This window comes from Nannobrachium achirus (assembly GCF_963921795.1).
Source record: "Nannobrachium achirus genome assembly, chromosome: 17".
In the NCBI taxonomy this organism is placed as follows: Eukaryota; Metazoa; Chordata; class Actinopteri; order Myctophiformes; family Myctophidae; genus Nannobrachium; species Nannobrachium achirus.
The window spans coordinates 35,318,831-35,339,997 of record NC_137824.1 but is presented as its reverse complement, the minus strand read 5'-3'; the positions used below and the strand labels follow the sequence as shown (position 1 = coordinate 35,339,997).

Here is a 21,167-nt window from a genome sequence, read left to right as displayed (position 1 = left end):
AACTATAGAACCTTTCTCTTAGAAAAGTAATAGCCCACGATTCCCGAGTAAGCCGGTCGATTTGACATATGGCGCGAGTGTGTGGTGGCAAAACTGTGGGACTAGTGGCGTGCCGAAGTTTAGGAAGTTCAGGCTACATACACACACACAGACAGACAGACAGACAGACCCACACAGCCACGTATAGGGAGCCTGTGCTTCACACAGCTCCAAAAAGAAATTAGGAAACTAAAAATGAAGGGTCCGACCCAATGTTTGGGAATCAGTACTACCTGCAGTTCAAATTCTGTCCAGTGAGGGTCGTTTTCCCAGGCCTGAGGATGATGCTGCTTTCACAAGTTGAACCACCTGAACGTTTTTTGTAGCAGCTACAAACATTGGACGTATATATCTTTGTATCTTCATGTTGCTGGCTTCTATTGATAAATAATGGTAGCCTGTATCTTTGCATGCCTATATTTAGTGTATATATCTGCAACTTCACACCGTATTCTAACAGTTCAAGTGCAAATGGCCACTAGTCTTTATTTTCAAGTTTCGGGTTGGATGTTAAGCAGTGGTGGAAAAAGTACTCAAATGTTTTACTTTAGTAAAAGTATCAATACTGCAATGTAGAAATACTCTGTTAGGGTGCCCTCACACCAAAATACCTAGAGTGGAATCCGCCAATGCAAATGAGAATGGAGTGTTTTTTGCAGAAATCCTCTACTGGAAAAAAAACAACGCTCCATTCTCATTGAAATTCATTGGCGGATTCCAGAGGTATTTTGGTGTGTGTATGTACTGGCATCGAAATGTACTTAAAATACCAAAAGTAGAAAGTACTCCTTGTGCAGAATGTTCCATTTCAATTTCAGAAATGTATAAAGATCTTTTGAAAATAGCAGATCTACAAGCTCACAATGAGTTGCATCACAGCACATTGTGAACAAATGCTTGTATCAAATGCTATTTCCAAATGGCCAAAATGCATATAGAGTTGTAGTGGTCAATGCATGTTTTGTGATAATAATCAAAATCTACAAAGTAACTAGTAACTAAAGTTTTCAAATAAATGTAGTGGAGTAAAAGCACAATATTTGCCTCCGAGATGTAGTGGAGTACAAATGAAAGTACAGACAATTGGAAATATCAAAATTGTACTTAAGTACAGCACTACTTACTGTAGTTACTTTACACCATTGATGTTAAATCATCTTTTAACAGGACAAATATCTTGTCCATTTTTGTAGCCATCAGCTTTTAGCTACAGTAGCAACATTAAAAAGTGAAACGTATCTAAATGGATATTTAGATAGAAGGAAAGTATTTTATTTATATCTACAAGATTAAAAAGCAATGTCTTCTCGTCACAGGGGCAATGACAATAAACTGAGAAAAATGCAATAAAAATAAACAATGTCAAACTAATATTTACATTTAAAACAAATTTCAAATCTTTGCCTTACAGATTTATACAGTAGAATAGCGAGGGACAGCGAGATCTGCTGGTAATAGCAGTGAATCGTATTTGCTATAACATTTGTGATTTGTTGTTTTGTTCACTTTTCAAGCTTACGAGCTCATCTTAATGCTTCAATGATTATTGTACAAAAACACAATCAATTGTATTTTTACAAAAATGTAATTAAATAAACTGGTCATGACAACACACAAACTATCATACCATGTCATCAATTGAAGCAGATGAGAACTTTGCAACTTGTGGTTAAATGGTAATTAAGGCATGGATACATCAACGTATCTAAAATAAAACTTTACTGATGTTCAATTATAGACTGGTCAAGTGTTTCATAAACCTAGGTCCCATTCTAAACCATTCACGTCACGTCCCATGCTATAATACATGGCTGTCATATAGAAAATAAGGCTGTTTTTTCCCACATCAGCTGCTAAAACGTGGGGTCTTTTAAAAAAACGTTGTTATACAGAGGTGATGTTCTGCGTTTGACTGGTAGTGGTTGCAAAAAGCTTTATAAAGATGTCAAATTGTTGTTTCTCGATTTCTGGTCCGGGACCACCAAGGGTCCAAATGGACCATTAAGCGTTTTTAATTCTAAGATTGTAACTGAGAACGTACAAATGGAGCATTTCCATTGTATATTTCCAGTTTATATTGGAGTTCCATAGGGAAATAAACTAAATAAAACTGGGGGTCCTTGGCATCATATCAAAATGGGGGTTTTCCTGTGGCTGTCAGCCCCAACCCCACTCACTCCCTCACCGCTGTCAAGTGTCAACCCCCCCTGCCCCTCGCCCAGGCTGTTACAGGTCAGTTGTGCTACCTGTAAAGGCAGGATTATCAAAGGCTACGCGAGTTTGCCCAGAGCCTTTCTTGGCTCCCCGCTGGGCAAGCGCTGCCCCCAGAGGCTCGATGTAGACCTGCTCCTCATGGTCCTCATCCTCCTCTTGGATTATCTGTCAATGAGAGGAGACACACTGTATTACAGTGGTTCTCAACCTTTTCAGGCCGTGACCCCCAAAATAATCATATTAACTGGGGACCCTCCCACCCTGACGAGCACTAAGAGTTGAGGCATTACATTTAGTATAACATGGTTCTAAATTCTGCCTCTAATATTTTGACAATTTGGCCAATGTTTAATTTGTCATTTTATAGGTATTAAAAAGTCCTGAAATTGTCACTTTAGAAATGTGCAGATATACAAAAAACGTTATGTTGGTTTGTTTACTGTTGAGTGAGAAAACAATGTTACACATTAAGTTAATCATTTGGGGACCCCCCTGGGGTTGAGAACCACTGCTGTAATAAATAGTGTAATGCTTTGCACAGCAAGCTTGCAGATGCACCATGAAGGCTTAACAGTGCATTGACACATGCTCTGTGCAGGATGTTTTTTTTGTTTCGTTTTCTTGGGTTGAGCCAAATGTTGTTTGGCTCAACTTTATACAAATAGCCACCGTACACAAGTACAGAATCTTTTTTTAAACACACTGTAGTAGATGTGACATGAATCAAGATTGATGGTCATCGTCTAGATCTAGGTCTTGCCTAAAATGTATAGGCCTAAAGTAGATTAGATATTTTACAGACAAGCTGCTAAAACATCAACATTACTCCCCTGCCCACTCTTATTAGGCTTACATCACAAAGCGGGTTGCCTTGACCAGGTGCGTTGTATGTAACTATGACTTTATTGTCTTATCTTATGTATCTTACCGTGGCCGTGAAAAAACTAAACAAGTAAACGATACTGGACTTCATTTTCATGCTTTACCAGGACAAATGGACATACAGGATAACAAAACACAATGAAAAAGATATTGCTGGCAAGTTTTTTTTTATGGAAAACTGTTTTCCATCAGCTCTGACTACATTTGGCTACTGCAAGCCACACAGCATTGATTACAATAGCACTTGCAATTAACATTCGCTGCATTTTAAAAATGGCTGCCAAATAAAGTGCCAGGATGCCAAATTCACCCATTATAACAATAAAAAATGATATTGCATGCCCATAAACAGATAATGCACCACGTGTGTGCACGCCGTTCAAGCTTTCAAACAAAAACATCCGCTTGGAAATCTGTTCAGGCATTCAGGAGAAAGCAGCCATTATGTTTTCTTCAAATGTAAACAAACATGGATGCCATGTTTGAAAGATGGGGTTGGTATGGGGGTCAAACATGCAATTTTGTGATTGCGATCATGCCTAAATCGAAGGGTCCAAAATATCTTAAATGTTTTTAATTCAAACAGCCCAAAACTCAGGAAACTCGGGCGTGGCAGCTGCGGGTACGGGAATAACTCGGGAGGGGGCAGACAATGAGTTAACCCATTTAGGCCTAGTATTATTGAATGCTTTAACCAGTGAAAACATAGGTTTTTTAGGTTTTTCAAAAAATCTTAGAAGGATTCAAAAGACACTTATAGAATCGGGTCAAAATTCTAATTTTCACGATTTCTCAAAAATAGCAGATCTACAAGCTCGCAGCGCGGCACTCGGTGCCGCGCTGTGAGCTTGTATATCTGCTATTTTTCAATAGTTAAAGCATAAAATAATGATACACAATAATGTGTACCCGTTCTGTTAAGTGTGTGAACTGCATAAACAAATGGACTTCACATAAATTATAACGGAATATGTGTGTACGTGTCTGTGCGTGTACGCGTGTGCATGCGACGTGCGTGGGCCCCCGATACTTTTTCCCCTTAATTACAGTACATTTAATGCTCAATATTTCTACACATCTTCCCATGTTAAAATGTGAAATTGGCTTAATGGAGGATGAGTGGGGCACAAAGACCACATCGTCACGTTCATGTCACTGTGTTTTAGCCGTAACCATAAGGACTCATCATGACATAAGCATACATTAATGCATGGATTCATAACACAGATAAGGAATGGAGTTAACATGTAAACTCACCATAGAAAGGGGTATAGTATCCTTCTCAGGCATGTCTATGTCCAGTGAGTTGACGCTTGATGGGAAAAGAACAAATGTGTTACTGTTACTGAAGCTGTTCTCAGGGAGCCCGGAGCTCAGTGGTATTCAAACTGTTTCATCAAGGACCCCAAAATGTATGTATAATATTGACCGTAGATCCCCATCTGAAAATATTTTGTGTCAGGGAGTCCCGGGACTCACTTCATTGAAAACCTAACAACATCACTGTATTATATTAGATTTATGTTTATGTTTATTCAATACATAATTCCCAAGGAAATCTTTTCTGTTATCCTTTTAGCCCAAGTGTTTACTGTACATTAGTGCTGTTTACATTTTTTGACTAATAAAGTCTCCACTGTGTCACTGTGTTTCAGTAGGATGGAAGCGTGGGGAATGGTGTGTACCTGACTTTGTCTGTGTTAGAGTATTCCTCGTCAAATCCCGGATCTGTTGCCGTGTCGATGTTGAGGTTGAGCACAGGGTTAGCCCTGTCAGTGCACACGTACACGTACACACAAACACACACGTGCACACGCACACACGCACACACAAATAACTAAATATAGATCATATCAATACATCAATATATGGTGAAATGAATAAAGTACATAATGATGGAAAGTTAAACACACACACACAGTCACACACACACTAAAAAACATATTTAATATTGTGATTTGTGTAAAAAAAAAAAAAAAAAAAAAGATGCCATAGAACTCCAAATCATAACTGACTGCGGACACTTGCCACTGGACTTCAAGCAACTCTGACTTCAGAAGGTTGACATTTCTCTATTATAAATCCTTGTTTTGAGTGGTCTCGTATAATATTGTTAATACTTTTAAATTTTAACAAAATATGTTTGGAATAATTCACTGAATGTGCAATGTATCTAGAATATATGAACGTTTAAAAAAAATATGAAAGTTTACATTTACACAATATTCTACATTGTTTAGATGATCTGTACACACATCACTAAACCACTTACTTGTACTTGTTAGTTCCAGGGACCACCGGCCCACTGGTCTGGTTTTCAGTCCCTGTCGTGGACACATTGTTCATGGCTTTAGCCGCCTTCAGCTTCCTCCGGTAGCTAACACATGAATGAATTGGATTTAGTAGAAACAGATCCAGTGCCTCTCATAACCTCTCCATCACACTACTGTATCTATGAAAGCAATAAGGCACTAGAGCATGTTGAGAGTGCGACTCAGGTGTTATTAAAAGCAAGCGAAAACAACCAAGTTGTTTATCTGCTATTTTGAAAAGAAAAGGTTTGAGAACCACTGATTTAGAAGAAATTTATAGAATTGGGTCCAACATATTCAAAGACTTGCACAAGACTTTTCAAAAATAGCAGATCTACTAGCTTGTATATCTGCTACTTTTTAATAGTTAAATCATAAAATAATGGTTAAAGTGGTCCAAATCTAAAGTGACACAGATTTGCGTTCCCGGTTAAAAACAAATATATATTTTTTGTTTTTGTGCTGGTGAGGAGGCGAGCAGAGCTGCATTTTTGCACCAGCCGGAGGCGCCTGATAGATTATTGATCAATGCCATAATTGTGAGAATGACAACAATCCAATCTAGAAGAAATAAAAGCGTGGATGGCCATGGCCATCTCTAATTGTTTGGGTGGGAGATAGGGGTTTGACTAGCCTAGAATCTGACTGATTCGCTACATTCGGTGGATTTCTTTTTCTCTATTTGCTTCTATTTGCCCCGTATTTTCAAACATCAGCATTTACGTATAGGCAAGTCAGGAAGTGACTTGAGTTTGACATTACACCAGAAGACACTGGTCCTGCACCCCCCGCACAGACCAATCAGAAGCCGCAAATATGTCAGTCTTCTTTGTATATATTTGTATACTAATGTACAATGTTAACCAGAAGTGAGAAAATTTATCTATCTATCTGTGGCCTATTTGTTTATCCTCTCTGCTGCATCTACCCCCACATCCTTGCTTACTTTCTGCGTGTGCACAGCAGAGACGTGGAGAGAACTGACAGGACGATGATGCACCCGCCGACCAGGCCCAGCAGCCCATAGATGACATCTAGATTTGGATTTGGTTCCTCCACGGACTCCGTCCCCTGGAACACAGAGCACAACCAAAGCCATAGTCACAGTTAAGTTAACTTACAATCATAACGCACGTATCAGTGTCAGAATTCATTTTAGTAAAGGAATTGGGCTTGGTTGCGTTTGAACACAATGATCTGATAACACAAACCCATAAAACAAATATGGGTAAATTCTCCTTCTACAACACTGCCACCCAGGTGTGGAATTCCTTGATTACTTCCCTTAAAACATGTAGCTTGCTGGCATCCTTCAAAACTGCCCTGAAAACTCACCTTTCAGCAACACAACACACCAACACACCTTAGCCCCACCCCCTTGTTTCCCCGATCCTGTACATATAGTGTTTTTATAACTGCAATATTATTAAATGTTTTCTTTGCTTGCTATTTGTTATTAAATACCAAGGACTTCCAATGTAAAAAAGGCCGTAAAAGGTCTTATTTGGGATGTTCCTTTTAGGTAGGGTGTTTAACTGTACTTGTACTGTACTACATTTCTATTGTATTGACTCCACTTGTACTGTTCTCCATTTTTGTCTAATAAAATAATCAAAACTCTAGTAGGTTCATAGGAATACAGCTATAAATAATGTACGATAATTATCACATATCAGATCTGTAATTACATGTGTCGTACACACACACGCACACGCGCGCACACACACGCACACACACACACACACACACACACACACACACACACACACACACACACACACACACACACACACACACACACACACACACACACACACACACACACACTTACAATGACTTGGAGGCCAAGCTGACTCAGTACACCCACGTGTGCAGGATCATAGAGCATCTTCTTTACAGTTTCTTCTGGAAGGGCAGTCCCATTAGAGTAGACAAAATACACCTCCATTATAGTGTACCCTGTAGCCCTGCTACTTAATGAGAGAGAGAGAGAGAAGTCTTTACAACAAAAACATGGCAGAATTATGTGACAACTTTAAAGACGTTATGTTATATAATATTCGATTAGACTAACACCAAAGGCCAAGTGGCCTTGCTCCTAAAATGATGAAATTCCAGAATTCCAGTATTATAAATGTAATATATACTATACTGTATTGTATTGGACCAGTTACTATATGGAGAAATGTCCATATTGGTTGGATCGGCGGTTCTACAAAAAAAACTTTGTTTCATACAACTGTACAGTACAGTACAGTAACGGAAGGGGAAGCAGCTAAGAACATAGGCAAAAATCTGGGCTATCTGAGTAAACCTTGTATGTCCAAAACTGTTCCCTTTGTATTTATCATTTAAAAAATTATTTAAACAAGTGAAAATAGCCGTTCGTTGTGCTTGTAGATCTGCTATTTTAACAAGTTGTGTGCAACAGTCTTATATGATGAAGCAGGGCTTTATTTTACCAAAATATACTACATCTACAATAACTAACAGCATATTATAGGATAGTTTGCACCATCTGGTGGTGGGTGAGCTGAATGTCAGCTCTTGGTTTTGACAGTTCTGTTCACACTGACATCGATTCTTGATGGCATTCAAAAACTGGAAAGAAAATGTCAATTTGAGTTGGTGGGTTGATCGTGAAGATGTCTGATGACGTGCTCACCTGGACTCTGGAGCTCTGATAGCCATAACTTGAACAGTAGATTTGGTAGCGGAGGACAGTGCCCTTGGATAGAAGGTAGAAGAAATAATACACAGGACATCAAGACCTGAAGAGGACTTTCTCCAAATACGAAACTAATTTCAGATTCCAACGCCATTTCTACCCACTCTCTCGCCATAATGCGTTGCCACAGAGTTGTTATGTGAAAGAACGGATGTATGAAACCGCCTTACCTAATGATTTCATTTTGGTTCTTGATGACTTCCTCCCGAGTCCGTTCAAATTGAAGCTCGATTTTAAACGATTGGTCAATCGTGAAAAGCTAGAATATGAAGGATGAGCAGAGAGAGTCATTATTTTCCCACATGGTAATGAGCTTGACAGACAGACAGACACATAGATAATGTAGATAGATAGGCAAGTGTATACTGCTTGTAAAGCAAATACAAGGCAATACAAAGAAACATTAAGACAGAGCATTAAGTATACTTAAAGTCCAGCTTCTCACCTCCAGCACTGTGGTTGTTGAGAGACCACCGGTGTCTGTTGCCGATACGTTCAGCAAATACTTCCCTTTCAGCTTCCTATCAAGCTCTTGAAGAGTTCTGCAATGTAGAAGCAAAGAACAGATGAAAAGGTTCAGTCAAACACTCAGCAGGAAGCTACGTTTTAATATATGTTTCAGCTTTTTTCACTTTATACTGTATAAGGGCTTTAGTGGTTAATTCATAAGTCTGGGTCCCAGGAGAAGCCAATTTTCTTTTCTTTTTACCCAATGTTTTGGTTTTGTTTAACCTGGCAGACATGTTAAGAACAATTTCTTATTTACAGCTGCGGTCTGGCAAAAGGCAAGGCCTCTTTTGGGTCTCAAGTTGAACAAGTAAAATTTGGGAACCCCTGCAGCTGCTCTACACCAAATCCCTTCTGCGGAAAATCTACAGGCTTACAACACGTTGTGTAGATATGCAGTTTTGGGATTATTATTTTTTTTATGCTGATTACTTACCTATTATGACATGCCCACTCTTGGGGACTCTTGGGTAATGTTTACTGTAGATTATATCAAAGTGACTCTTAAGAAGAGCGTCATCTAAATCAGTGGTTCTCAACCTGGGCGTCGGGACCCCCAGGGGGGTCCCCAAATGAATTTGGGGGGGTCCCCAGATGACAGTGAAGTTGTTATTTAAGGACTTTTAAGATCTTTTTAATACCTCAAAAACATTGGTCAAATTGTCAAATAATAAAAGAAAGAGACAAAAAAAAAATGAAAATATCCGATACAAGCTAATTGTAGATCTAATATTTTCAAAACAATTCCAAGTGCTTGTCAGGCTGGAGGATCCCCAGTTAAAATACCATTATTTTGGGGGGTCGCGGCCTGAAAAGTTTGAGAACCACTGACCTAAACGGCTGTAATGCAGAAAGGGACTCACTGGATGACTGCGATGTAGAACTCTTTTTGCTGTTCGGCGCGGACAGCTTCAAACAGATCGACCATGTCATCAATGATGTCAGTGTCGGAGTGGTGGAATTGCACTGACGTCACTGCAAACGTAATTATCTGATGGCTCCCAGAGTCAGCGTCTGTCGCCTGAATGTGTGATGTGGGTATGTGGAGGGGGGAGGGGAAGGGAGGGGGTGACGACACTTAAAGCGGAGTAAAAATAGCAACTATAGATCAGACATCAACTGAGACAATTAAATCCATTTAGGCTTATTTTATGCTTTAAGCTTGTAGATCTGATATTTTTGAAAAATCATACAAAATTTGTGCAAATCTTATCTTTCCTAAAGCAAACGTTTCTAACTCAAATATTTGCTTCTGGGGGGTCCCTGATATATAATAGGCTAATCGCAGCTGTCTCTACAACGGCAGAAGCCACCTTTGCACGTACTGTAGCGTCTACAACGTCTGCTGGGTAGACGTGTCGTCATGGGAACCAAAGCGTTCAGTAAAAGGGGTGGGACCCCGTCGCCGACGGCTGTTTGCTTAACGATTTGGACCACGACGGCGATTGCGTCATAGCAGCCGGGCTCTTTAAATTCCCTATTATTTTGAGAAGGGGGTCGGCGGCCAAATAGATATAATTCTAGTTTTTGACATGACAAAGTTTGAGAACCAATGCTTTTGTTTTTCAAAAACCTTTGAAGGATTTAGAAGACATTTATAGAATCAGGTAAAAAATATTCAAAGCCTTGCACATAATGTTCACAATTTTTCAAAAATAGCAGATCTGCAAGCTCGCAGCGCGGCACTCGATGCCGCACTGTGAGCTTGTATATCTGCTATTTTTCAATAGTTAAAGGAGGATGAAACCCCGCCTCTAATTTGTTTTATCAGACTTGAGAATATGAAAAGATTTCTAAAATGTAGGCGTGGATATCTGCCGTTGTGGGGGGAGGGGGCGGAGTAATGCGTCTTCTATCAGAGTCGAGACAGAGCGGCCCGGGCTGTCAGCAGTGCTTTTCCATTTCGGAAACATTTTTTAAAACCAGCCATTGGAGGTGTAAAAAGTATAAAGATTCGGCAACTCCATGTTCTTTAACCAATTATAATGGGGAAGTATTTTACAAAGAAGCTGTCTGAGCTTGTATCCATGGACAAACTTTCTCCAGCTCTGCATGGACCATGGAACCAGTGAAGAATGGACGCTAGCGCTATAGCTATTTGCTGTGTAGTGTGTGTGTGTGTGTGTGTGTGTGTGTGTGTGTGTGTGAGTGACTGTGTGTGTGTGTGTGTGTGTGTGTGTGTGTGTGTGTGTGTGTGTGCGTGCGTGCGTGCGTGCGTGTGTCGTGACAGTGCGCGCACACACACATCGTCCACACACGAAAACTAGCAGATCTACAAGCTCGTTGTGAGCTTGTATATTAGCTATGTAGCTATGTAGCCTAGCTAACAGCCGTAGCAGCAATAGCTTCTCAACCATTAGCCCTGAATACATGACTCTCATATACATGAGAGTCATGCTCGAACTTTAACATGAGGACCAGTGGGTAATCGAGCCCTCAACGGTTTGCGCTAGGAACGTCAGATTTCAAAAATAAAGTGCTTACCCAAGCCAACTTTGCTAACGATTTGACGCCGCACAACGTTCATTACACGCCGCTCCCCGGTTGTTGAGTAAAAAGCATTTTTGTCCGAAATTATTTTGTTTTCCATTGGACATCCGGGTCATTTCCTCGCTTACCCCCAAAGTGCGAAACTGCGCCCTCTATCGGCTGTAACTGACTCTAAACACATTGTCTTGTAGTGCCGAACATCTTCTCACTTGTTGACTTGACTACTTGAGAGAGACACATGAGCGCAAACACCGGAGGAGAAGGGAAAAGAATCAAGAAGCTAAGAATTATAACAACAAGTGAAGCTGTGAAAACCTACCTGTTACAGCGAAATACACCTACCAAGCATGTGGGGGCGCTGTGGCACAAGTGAGGCGCAGGTTGGATCATCATTTGGGATAAGCGAGGAAGTCCAATGGAAAACAAAATAATTTCGGACAAAAATGCTTTTTACTCAACAACCGGGGAGCGGCGTGTAATGAACGTTGTGCGGCGTCAAATCGTCAGCAAAGTTGGCTTGGGTAAGCACTTTATTTTTGAAATCTGACGTTCCTAGCGCAAACCGTTGATGGCTCGATTACCCACTGGTCCTCATGTTAAAGTTCGAGCATGACTCTCATGTATATGAGAGTCATGTATTCAGGGCTACTCAACCATGTAAACACGTTGGTTTTGGCTCTACGGCTATTAGCTAGGCTACATACATAGCCGATATACAAGCTCACAGCGCGTCGCTTTCGCGACGCGTTGTGAGCTTGTAGATCTGCTGTTTTCCGTGTGTGGACGTTGTGTGTGTGCGACACACACACACACACACACACACACACACACACACACACACACACACACACACACACACACACACACACACACACACACACACACACACACACACACACACACACACACACACACACACACACACACACACACACACACACACACAGGCTACACTACACAGAAAATAACACAGGCACCACACAGTGTAACTGTCCGTTGAGAGAGCCTGCTCTTCTCTCTGGCTGAAACAAGCATACAGTGAAACCACGCCCCCCCTTGATACGACTCTGTAAAACAAACGTTAATATTAATTAGATATGCCTACGTCACGTTACACCACAGAACATTGATAGCTAATATTTAATGAGTGGCGCGAAAGATTTCTTTTGGACCTAGAAACTGGAAGTACACAGAAATAGCTACAGAGACAGCAGAAAGCTCTGAATCCCCAAGCCTATGGGCAAATTGAACCATATCACTGCTCCCTATCACAAGTGACTCATTGATATAATATATATTTATAGAAAAAGTGATTTTGTGTTTCATGCTCCCATGAAATAATGGTTAAAGTAATAATGCGTAATAACGGGTTAATTTGTGGATTCTTTTTTTTTCACTTCATACTCACATTAACTCTGGCCACCGATGTGGCCTTGCTTGCACTCTCTGACACCACAACTAAACACCAGGGAGGGAATCAAATCAATCACAGACAGACAGATAAATGTACTACTATATACATATATGAGTGTACAGTATTTAATATCTTATCAATCCACTCACCAAACGCTGAATCTGAAGCAATGAATCGTGGAACATTGTCATTTATATCCTCAATGTTGATCACCATTACTCCTGCAATAATTCACAGATTAGATTTTTTTTCCCCTCTTCACAACTCTTTACAGATTTACAGAGACAACCCACATTCTGTGTGTGTGCGTGTGTGTGTGTGTGTGTGTGTGTGTGTGTGTGTGTGTACGCCTGCATACGTACGCCTGCGCGTGTTCACGTGTTCCTCAATCTAGCCTCAAGTATGTGCAAGTGTGTATTCTGATACAGTTCGCTTGCAAACCAGTCCTGCCCTACAAGGAACTGCACAACTAGAACAACTGTAAATCCCTTTGAAACGACACTGAAAAGGAGGCTGCAACTCAAAACTGGTAAATGAAAACAAAGCCTATCAGTGCCTCCCCCTGACCTCCCTGACCTTTCTATTTTGGGTTTGTCCTTTTAATTGACTTTGTACCATTGAACTGCACTCTCATGAAACGGTACCTTTCCTATGCAAACCTCTAATAAAGTCTTCAATCAAACAATCAATCAATCAATCAATCAATCACTAACTGTATGTGAGCCATCCCCACCACAAGCCCTAATGAATCCCATGAGGTGCTGACCTGGTACAGCGCTGTTGTTGGCTCCCTTTTCCGTGTAGACATCCACCACCTGAGCCTCCATTATCACCTGCACACACAGCTCATAATCCAGCGTGACATCGGGGTTCACTATGATTTCCCCTGTTGGCTCCAGGAGGAGCCAGTCGCAGGGCCTCAGGCTGCCGTTGCATCGGCATTGGGTGGACTCCATCTCGTAGACCAGCGAATGGTTGCTGTCTCTGTCCTCGGCCTTGAACCACCCGACGGCTCCGTCGAAGGTGCTGTTCTCCGGAACGCTCAATTCCTTCGCCGGCAGAAACACCGGCCGTTCGTCGTTCACGTCCAAGACCTCCACCTCCACCCGCACCCTGGAGCTTCTGGCTTCGTCGGCGGCCTGCACCCACATGGTGAAGTTCTTGCGAGCGCTCTCGTAGTCCAGTCCGGTGTCCATGTCCGGGTCCACGGTGATGTTGCCTCTGTAACCTCCCCCCTCGGCGACGTAGGTGCGAATGATGAAACTTCCCAGGCTGCCAGAAATGATGCTGAAGGAAATGCGGTTGAAGTTCGAGGTTTGGTCCAAGTCCACCGCGTGCACGGAGCCAACAAGCTCGTCTGATTGGTTGAAGCAAAATGAGTAGAGAATGTTTCACAACGCAACAGTGTCTGTGTGCAAACAAGGGAAAGTATAGCTGATTAGATGGAGTCGCTTACCTTTCAACCCTTCTTTGACTGAGAACTTGTAAGACGGTTCTGTGAATTGTGGAGTGTTGTCATTGACATCCTGGGATGAATTAAGAGAAAGTCAATAGATATAACTAAATTGATAGCCCACCTCAGAGAAAATCAATACCACCATCTACAGTGGCAACTGACAGACAATAATCTAGGTTATTGCGTGTGTGCGTGCGTGCGACTGTGTGTGCTTGGTGTGCGTACGTGCGTAAGCTATACTTTTGAGAAAAATGGAGAAAGGGCATTCTAATAAAGGTTACAATTGGAAACAGATTCAGATTGGGGTCAGTCAGGTTTAGGATTTGGATTAGATTTAGGGACGGTTGGGGTTGAGGTTGTACTTAAAGTACCGAAAGTAAAAGTACAAAATGTTTGAAAATAGCCGATCTACAAGCTCAAAGCGCATCGCAATGTGACGCGCTGTGAACTTGTAGATCGGCTCTGTAGATTGGCGTAAAAGTACAATATTTGGAATCAGAGATGTAGTGGAGTAGAAGTGAAAGCATTGGAAATTGGAAATACTCAAGTAAAGTACAAATACCTCAAAATATTACTTAAGTACAGTATTTAAAGAAGTAGTTCTCCCCCAAAATGTCATTTCTTTCAATCGATTACTCACCCCGTGGAGACTTGAGTTCAATAATATTTTTTTAGTTAATAGTTTTTGTTGCATTCCTAATACAATCATTTGATTATAATAAATGTATCCATTCAATGTGGGTGAATCAGTTTACATCAAATTATTGTATTATGTATGTATGTAAATACAAAACAATATTATTGAATTCCCCATGTCCCCATGGGGTGAGTATTCGATAGAAGAAAATAATCCTTTTGGGGGTCGGTGAACTACTCCTTTAAGTACTTTACACCACTGCAACCTTGGTCTGTTTGGGTCCTGCTGACAAACTGTAGAGACTACAAATCGTTAACAGTAGAGTAGAACATCAAGGTGTAGACACTGCGGAAGACTCACATCAATTTGGATGCTAACTATGACCCATGTGGACAGGGGATGGGGATCAGTGCCCTCGTCGGTGGCAGTCACATTCAACTCGATCCTCCCCCTCAGCTCGGGGTCCAAGGCCTCTAGGTCCAGTGGGCCACTGTTCGTCAGAACCCCAGTGTCGGGGTCAATTGTGAAGTTACCACTGTACTCGCTCGGCACAATTCCGAACACAATCTGGCTGTTTTTCGTCCCTGGTTCATCGTCATCAGTAGCCTGTAGATACAGGGATGTTGGAAGAAACAGACGGTAGAATCCAATGTTTTATATCAGGGGTTCTCAAACCTTTTTAGGCTGTGACCCCCAAAATAAACATATTTGAAGTGGGGACCCCCACCCTGACAAGCACTTGGAATTGTAGGTAGGTATTAAATTTAATGTTACTCGGTTCCATAGATAAATATTGTGAAAATAGCAGATCTACATGCTCACAACGCTGTGAGCATGTAGATCGGCAATTTTTCACAATGTTCGCCTCTTGCTTACTTTTTGGCCAGTTGAAAGTCTTGAAAGTCCTTAAATTGTCACTTTATAAATGTGCAGATACCCTGTATACACTTATACTGTGTGTTGGTTTCTTTACCATTGAGTGAGAAAAAAATGACATTAAGCTTATCTTCTGGGGACCCCACAAAATAATTTGGGGATCCCACTTGGGGGAATCACCTTGTTTTCTGTTTGTAAATGAAGGCATATTTCATTGATTTATTCCGCAATTCCATCAGTGCGAGATTGTCCATGATGCCACTATTTGTTTTATAAAGATTTACACCACTTACTTACTGTAGTTAATATATTTACAATGTATTGTATTGTTTATACAGGCTATTGACACCCTGTCAGGGTTCAATTTGTTTTATCGACTTAAACCCTGGGTCTATATACTACTTTGACAAATAGCTAAAATAGCCGACGTGTTGTAGAATTGCTACTAACAAACGTTTTGAATTGAATTGCAAAATGTTGATATTATCCAACATAAATATCAAACATATCAGACTCAACATCAAACCTAACAGACTCTGCATTTTCCCATAAGGGAAATGCATGTAAATCTAGCCTGACCAGAAGCAGGGGTTAAACACCCCCACCAGCCATAAAATGAATGACCATCCTGACCGGTAAATCCAACCCTGCCTTGTTGTCATAAATACTGACCTCTATTTTGAGCGTCACGTTTCCACCCTCTTCAACAAACTCCAGATACGACTCTCTGTTGATTTCCGGACTTTTGTCGTTGATGTCGGTCAACGTGATCTCTAGCACCGTTGAGCCGGTCCTGTTGTCCGTGTCTCTGGCCTGCAGGGTGGCTGAATACAGAGAGTTGACCTCTCGGTCAATCAACCGGCTGTTTGCCACATACACCACGCCGGTGTCTGGATACACGTTGAAATACTTGAGTCTGAAAAGCAGGTGCAAACAGAAGAGCACACGGGAATAACCCAGTGTCATTGCTCACGGATGACACATGCTTTTATGAATGTGTCTATTGCAAGGACACAACAGGAAGGATAGACAGGCTTTTGTTTAAGCAATATTACACGAGAGGATGTGAGTTATCGTGAATATCGGCACCCCTTCGTTGCTGCAGGAACGAGCCGAAGGCGAGTTCCGTAGGCAGCTCAGAAGTGCCGATAATCACGAAAACACACACCCTCAAGTGTAATATTGCAATTATACAACAGTTACCCTTAAAAGAAACATGTCGACTTAATTTCATTGTAATTAAGATATTCGATAGAATACCAAATTTAGCTACTATGTCCTTGAACTTCACATGAAACTGCTAGAGTAGCCGTTTAGAAGGCATCGTCTACGAAAACAATGATAGCGAGCCGGCAGCTTTTTTGCAAGCAGCCCAGCTGATTTCTTTGTTTGATGAGACCCCTTCCATAATGCTCAATATCACCACGGGTAGATAAATATTTCAACCAATCAGATTGCTTGTATAATTCAAGATAAATAATTGCGAGTATCTCAAATAATTGTCATTAGGCGATTATGGTATGTAATAATTGTTACAGGCCTAAGCCTGGCTGCATTTACAGGAACCATAGTGTTACAGTATGTAAATGATAGTCATACATAGTGTCTGGGAGCAGTCTGTAGATGAGTTGGCCTTCATCCATTGTGTCAGGATCCTCTGCCTGAAAAAAAATATGAATATTAATTTGTGAGTGTCAACTCGGTCCAAACATACTCCCAGTTCTGTGCACATTTTTCTACATGGAGGTGGTGCCATCGTTTTGTACTTTTTCTGTTTTGTATGTGTCTATGGAGTTGACATTACTCTAATAGGCCCCCAGGTGCAGGTTATAATATGCAAATGTCTTCCCTGTGTATTTCTGGCTACTTTCTGAAAGCAGAGGCCCAATTGAAATACACCGAAGGGCGCCACATTAAAAAATATTAAAACACACAAGGGCCGACTATTATCTCCTGACACCATTTACTTTCGGTTGGACCATTACAAAGTCACATACATATGCGTAACCAGTCGTGCAAGTAAAAAATCTAATAAAATAGCCTTTCTTTGAACTCCTCAGAATGAGACAACAAGGAACAATGAATCCTGACAAATTATGCAAAAAGAAAAATCTTGTTTGACGGTGCTGGCAGGCCCTTTATAATACAATTTAGGAATGAAGCCGTGGGCCGTATACAATTTGTCCTCAGGCCGCATTTGGCCCCTGGGCCATACTTTGGATACCCCTGCCATACAACAACACTGTGGGTGTGGCTATACTTCAGCTGGGTCACCACCCACATGAAAACCAGTATATTGAACAGGTGGGTGTGGCCACATACAAACACATTTTAACACTTTCTGTAAACTTTTTAGGAAAAAATCTTCCTCCAAGAATATTCATAATACTTGATGATTATGTTGTAGGGGGGAAAACATCACAGCACAATGTCTTTAACTACTGATATTGTGTATAGCATATCGTTGCTGGTGGTCAGAAGCCTTATATACCGGTATATATTTCAACTTTTTATGTTTTTTAGTACAAGTGAATGCCCTACTTTGTCAAACCAGTGTCACACAGCAGCATACATAGCAGATCTACAAGCTCACAACTTAAATGTGCTAATTTGGCTATTTTTAAACTTTGTGTTAGTGAAAGTGTGTCTTGTATTATGAATATTTAACCAATGAAAAGAGCTTGACTAGCGTGACTAAATAATAACTACACTGGATCCATTGGAACACAGGTTATTTTTTCCATTTCCTTTCCAAAGTAAATGTTTTGTACATACTAGGGTTCCACCCGACAGCAACGATATAGTGTATAATATAATATATATTGTATATATGCTAGAAACCATATATTATGTTTTCTTTAGCCATTTCATATGTGTGTCAGTGTCTGTCATACAGTAGGTCTATAATTATGACATGCATATTACAGAGCATACCTTACAAGCTTGCGATTTAATTTACCATTAAAGTTCAAAATTCGAGAATCACACAGAATAATCCATTGAATTTCTTATAAAACCTTTCTTTAATGTCAGGATGACATAGAAATGCAGCTCATTGTAAAGCTTTAGTCTAAAATACTACAGATTGATAAGGAACAACTTACAGTAATGTTGGCCACTTCTGTGTGATTTGGACTGTGTTCCTTAAGAGTTATCGAATAGGACTCCTTCGGGAATGTGGGGCTGTTGTCATTTATGTCTTTGATCTTGATGGTGACAGTAGCAGTAGAGCAGAAGGTATCGTTTTCTGCATCTTCTGCAATCACCTGTATCATAAGACAAAATAAACCAGGAAATAAATAGCGCATCATGTTCACCAACAGTACAACTTAGTTTTTCTTACCCCTTTTTCTCCACAATTTAGTTAAGCCAATTGATTCCTCACATTCCCACACATCTGTACTGTCAGTCAGTGTTGCTGTTGTATCCTACCAGACCTACCTGACTCACCTACCAGTGAGGGGCCCCCACTGGGAGGACCTAGAGGACGGGTATTCAACTGGCCCTTTACCACTGCCCCACCTGAGCGCTTCACAGCACAACAAATGCTGCAGATGCAAGTTCCATTTTATCTTACGTAATTATGATTATAAATCATGTGAATTATAATTATAATTTCTGTCCCACATATCCTGACATACAAGCAAATCTACATGCCCCAACGGTCTGTACTAGGCCCCCTCCTGTTTACGCTCTATACACCCCAGAATAGTGATGCTAGGGTTCATGTGGTTTTAACCTTGGTGTAAAGCTTTTAGCGCTTTTCCTTATCTTATCTTAGCTACTTTATCTAAAGAGTATTTACTGGTTCCCAGAGCAAGGAAATGTGCTTTTCTGCATTTACCCAGCAAGACGGCTGCTCCGATTGCTTTACACGTAGATGGCCGAAACGAGGGTCCCAAAGGCCGGCCGGCCGCTCCATTCAGCCAAGACTGAATGGAGCCCTTTTGGCGTCCCGGTGCAAAGTATTTCTCAGGTTTCATTGCTTAAACCCTCAATTCTGCCACCTTTGCTTACCTGAATCACCATCTGTCTTTTTTCCTCGAAATCCAGTTTCTCTGAGTCTCTGACCATGAGCTGAACAACGCTCTCTGAATAGGCAAGCAAGGGACCCACGGAGAACACCTCCTTATCAGGTCCGCCAACGCTCAGTTTGATTTTTGAATTTTCACCCTGCAAACATCAGAAGATTATGACATGGGTCAATTCTAAATCAGATCATAAAAGTCATACACTATTAAAAATAAACCAGGTTTCATGAAAATGTATTTTCTTTTTTTAAAGCTGTGGTTTCTCAACTCCATGCAAGGTTTCTATAGAAATATATCCCAATGAGTGAGTATAGAGCATAGCATTGGGCGAGGATTTCTGGTGCCACTAAAAATTCCCATAGAGATTTACAAAAATATGCCTTGAATAACAAGCCATCCAGGATCCTGGTGAATCATGAAAGAACCTTAAAACCTTTGATTCAGTTTGAATTATATGATATACAACATTTAATAAATACTCTTTGTGTAGCGGGTTTCTTCCTTCTTTTTTTCACAGAATCAAACAAATCTAACCAGGATCATGGATGGCTTGATTCTAGGCATACAATAATTGATATAAATATTTTTGAAAAAGCTCCAAATGGGGAAAATGGAAGATTTTTGAGTGGCACCAGAAAACCACGCCCACTGCTATGCCCTACCTGATTAATCTTAATCTGAAAGAGATGGCATAAAATGCTAGCCTGTTTTATAGTGCCTTGTACTGTCTCCACACCCTGAGCGAAGTCCACCCGAATTTCTCACAGAGATCGTCTGCTATACAATCTAGATAAACAGTGAAACATAACACTGCATCCATAAGCTTGAGGATTCACAGTAAACAGAATTTGCATTTTCCAATTAATTATCAGAGAGAGGTTTAATAAGCAGTGAAATGAAGAGTGTGTATGTCCATGGTCTTATCCAGTGAGTGTGGTACTGGTGTACTGGCTGTACTAGAGTACAATTTGAGGTATTTCTTACCTCTACAAGCTCACAACGCGTTGCATTGCGACGCGTTGTGAACTTGTAGATCGGTTCCTTTCAAAAGATTCGTATACATTTGAAATCGTGTGAAATGCATAATGAATACTTTTGGTACTTGACTATATTTTGATGCCAACACATTTTACGTGAATACTGGACTTTTCTACATTGGAGTATTGATACTTTTACTAACAATTCCATCACTGACCTTATCCACGTCTCTGACTGTCATGTTGATGGGAATATTGCCTAGCCAGTGCTCAAAGACCTCTCCTGTGAAGATATCCTCCTCTGTGCATGCAGTTTCATAACACATGTAAAACTTAGGCTTTTGATCATTTATGTCCACAATGCTGATCTGTACTTGTGTCAAGGCACTGGCACGAACACCATGGATGTTTTCATTGGTCTCGGTAGCCTAGGGAATAGAATAAAATTACAAATAGGATTCAATATTTTCATCTAATGTCAGTTCAGCTCAATTGTTTATTTACATCCCCCTTTTTTTGATTCGCTGTCAATTAGGCCTACTTATAAAAGTACTGTACAATTACAATTTATAAGTTAAGCAGACAATCTTAAAACTGCCAGAGC

General features: G+C 40.7%; 1 protein-coding gene across 1 annotated transcript; it reads right to left on the bottom strand.

The window, feature by feature from the left end:
• Positions 1-1,279: 1,279 nt before the first annotated feature.
• Positions 1,280-20,805, bottom strand: cdhr2 (cadherin related family member 2; the record flags this gene model as incomplete). Its single annotated transcript, XM_080746696.1, has 20 exons — positions 1,280-2,418; positions 4,393-4,447; positions 4,821-4,904; positions 5,408-5,512; positions 6,394-6,518; positions 7,279-7,417; positions 8,113-8,175; positions 8,346-8,434; positions 8,621-8,717; positions 9,546-9,703; positions 12,581-12,630; positions 12,736-12,807; positions 13,353-13,943; positions 14,043-14,112; positions 15,040-15,285; positions 16,228-16,471; positions 17,155-17,216; positions 18,660-18,821; positions 19,573-19,728; positions 20,782-20,805. The coding sequence occupies 20 exons, from the start codon at positions 20,803-20,805 to the stop codon at positions 2,266-2,268; spliced, it is 2,745 nt and encodes a 914-aa protein (XP_080602822.1). The 3' UTR covers positions 1,280-2,265.
• Between the last annotated feature and the right edge of the window lie 362 nt (positions 20,806-21,167).